Source organism: Miscanthus floridulus, chromosome 10 (assembly GCF_019320115.1).
Source record: "Miscanthus floridulus cultivar M001 chromosome 10, ASM1932011v1, whole genome shotgun sequence".
In the NCBI taxonomy this organism is placed as follows: Eukaryota; Viridiplantae; Streptophyta; class Magnoliopsida; order Poales; family Poaceae; genus Miscanthus; species Miscanthus floridulus.
In genome coordinates this window covers 11410751-11413868 of record NC_089589.1, presented here as the reverse complement: position 1 = coordinate 11413868, position 3118 = coordinate 11410751, and the positions used below count along the sequence as shown (strand labels likewise).

Here is a 3118-nt window from a genome sequence, read left to right as displayed (position 1 = left end):
TATAAAACATTATTTTAGCCGTATCACGGAAAGGTATATATAGTAGAGTTTGTGAGTCTGCGGTGCCGTGCTCTTAGTGACTGTTGATTTCACAAACTTTGCTTTTTGGATTAAATGTCAGTTTAATATGTCTTACAATATTGATATCTTATCGTGCGATCCGTGTGTTTTTTGTACAAAAATTTAGTTGTCACATAACAACGCACATGCACGCTACCTAGTGTACTTCTTAAAACAGAGCTTTATATACTTGCTTCCGCGCTGATCATTGGTGAGTTCCTTGTTGCAAGAGTATTACTGAATCACATGACATGAAAAAAGGATAAAATATAATGGGATAAGAAAATTAGATAGTGCAGTGAGAATAAGATGTGCTAGTTTAGCAGTGATAGCCAAAACCATTTTTGTATCGAAAAATGGAGGGGAGTAATTAATTATTTAGATTATTATTACGAGACAATATCAAGGCGTGCACAGTTGGGCGATCGATCGGGTAGAGCTACAAGTACAAGCCTTTCTCATGGATTTTATTTCATGCGTAGCTACATCACGGCTGGCTACTAGCTTAGGATGGAGTGTATGAATATATGGATGGAATCGTGGCTGGGTGGGGATATGCATGGATCGATCGATGATGGTACTTGGATCGAAGAGCAGCTAGAACTAGAAGCAGCGATCATCGCTGGCGGCGTTAATTTTGTCCATAGTGTTGGCGACGAGTTCCCTGCACTCCCGGAGCAGCGAGATGCTTTTCCTGAGGCGGTCACGCTTGGCGGCGGTGGCCGGCGTTGGCACCAGCATCCGCTCCACTCCGTCCATGTTGCTGCCCAGAACCTGGGCTGCGAGCTCATCCTCCAGATCTTTCTCCACGAGACGCTTGACACTGTAGAGGACGTGCAGCGCCAGGCCATCCACGAGGCGGAGCACGACGCAGCTCCAGTACGCGGCCAGGCGTGCCCTCAAGTCCAAGGCCTGCCCGGCGAGCTTCTGCTGCAGCCTGAGGTGCGACACGTCCACCTCGCCAAATCCCGGGAGTTCCACCACGGCGGGCTTCGAGTGGTCCTCCACGGCTTGGAGGAACCTGGCATGGCCTTCCGTCGCCATCATGTCGTTCCACTTCATCGTGTAGTCCGGATTCGCCGTGTAGTCGGCCACCAGCTCCATGTCGATGAGCTCCGCGACGTGCTGCGCCGACCGCGCCCTCGCCTTGTCCATGAGGCTCTGGACGGCGCGGCGGCAGGACGGATGCACCTGCGGGTAGCTGCGCGAGTGGTGCTGCAGGATCCCCAAGACCAGCTCCTCCACGTAGCCCCACACCTGGGTGACGAGGCCGTGCGGGACGTGCGCGACGCTCTCCAGCTTCTTCCTGAGCAGCACCAGGAGCGCGGACCGTGGCAGGAAGTTGGGGAGGTTGATGCCCTTTGTCTCCTCCAGGACTCGCATCTCCTCCGCCAGGAATGGCTCGCCGACAACGTCGTCGCTCGTCGAGCACTGGGCGGCGGCGGGCAGCTTGCTCGCGTAGGATTCGAGCATCTCGGCGATGCGCGCGGTGCCGTGGCGCCTGCGGTCGTCTGGGTACTCGTCGAACTCGCCCCTCACGAGCACCTTCTCCAGCGAAGCGCGCACCTGCTTGACGATGTGGTAGAATTCCCTCACCGCGTCTGCGACGGTGTTGAGGTCCGGAGGCATCTGGCCGAGCTCGTCGCTGCTGCGGCTGAGCTTGTCGTTGATCTGCTTGACGATGTCGGGGAGGCACCGGCCGATGATGGACGCCTGAATCTGCGTGAGCCTCCCAGCGAGCGTGGGGATGCCCACCATTGACCTGTCGATCCGGGAGAGCAGAGGGTGCTCCGCGAACAGCCGCCGCTCGGCCGCTCGCGCCTCCTCGTATGTCTCGTCGCCGATGCGGTTACGGACACATACGTAGCCCAGGCCGATGTGGACGTCGTCCATGGTGACCTTCTCCAGCAGGCCCTCGGGGGCCCTGTCGGCCTTTGTGACCACCGCGAGCGTGCGCTCGCCACTGCGGTCCACCTGCTGCGACATGCGGATGGACTCGCACGTCGGGAAGTCCACCGTGGCGGAGAGGACGTTGAGGATGATGCTCTCCCTGGGCGCGATGTAGGCCCTGATGATCCTGGCGATCTGGTCGTAGATGTCCTCGGGCTGGCCCTGCACGGGCACGCGGGTGATGCCCGGCAGGTCGACGAGGGTGAGGTCGGGCACGCCCTTCTTCCGCACGACGAGGGTGATGGGCGCGTCCGAGATGCCCTTGCCGGATCCCGCGATCTCAGCTGTCGCGGCGTCGATGGCGGCTGCGACCTCCGCCTCGGAGGCGATGGTCACCGAGCTGCCGCTGCCGTACTCGATGCGCAGCTCGGGCTCGTTGCCGTCCTGCAGCCGCATGACGAGCGGCACGCGGGTGCAGATGCCCTGCCCACGCGGGAGGCTGATGCCGGCCAGCGACTCCAGCACGCTGGACTTGCCGCTGGACTGGTCGCCGACGACGACGATGGTCGGGAGCTGGATGCCCTCCTGGCTCACGTTCAGCTGCCGCAGGCGGTCCACTGCGTCGAGCAGCGGGCGGATCTGGTCGTTGTACGAGGCCGCCATGGCGCTGGCGGTCACGGGGCTGGAGCCCGAGCTGGCCTTCATGTCCACGTCCTCCATTTCTAGCTCTAGCTCTAGCTCAGGTGCGGCGGCGTCGCCCAGACCAAAGCGCATATATATAAATCTCAATCCAGTGGGAAGACAAGCTCAGACACTGGGTATCTAGAGTGTTTCGATCTTAGAGACACCAACGCTCTCTGGAATCAACGAAGAATACGACGCTTTATTTATGGGAGGGGAGGGGAGGGGAGGCGAGGCGAGGCGAGCGAACAGAAAGCAAGATGCTCCTCTGCTTTTCACTGTGCCAGCTGCTCCACCATGCAAAGGAATTGATTGGAATGCCTTCCCACCGAAGCAAAGCTGACACGACGACGACTTTCCGGTTCAGGGGCAAGAGAGGAGAGTACCGTCGCTAGTACAAAATTGATTCGTAGAGGCGTCTATGTTTCAGTGCAGAGGCAACCGCCTCTACCAAGATCTGTAAGGGCACGTAGAACCCACATACGGA

General features: G+C 58.5%; 1 protein-coding gene across 1 annotated transcript; it reads right to left on the bottom strand.

Moving 5' to 3' along the window:
• Positions 1 to 451: 451 nt before the first annotated feature.
• Positions 452 to 2802, bottom strand: LOC136487651 (dynamin-related protein 4C-like). Its single transcript, XM_066484749.1, has one exon. It carries the CDS (start codon positions 2722 to 2724, stop codon positions 664 to 666), a length of 2061 nt encoding a protein of 686 aa, XP_066340846.1. The 5' UTR covers positions 2725 to 2802; the 3' UTR covers positions 452 to 663.
• Between the last annotated feature and the right edge of the window lie 316 nt (positions 2803 to 3118).

Excerpts from the sequence above, each read along its gene's own strand:
- LOC136487651 (XM_066484749.1), bottom strand. The coding sequence starts at position 2,724 with ATGCGCTTTGGTCTGGGCGACGCCGCCGCACCTGAGCTAGAGCTAGAG.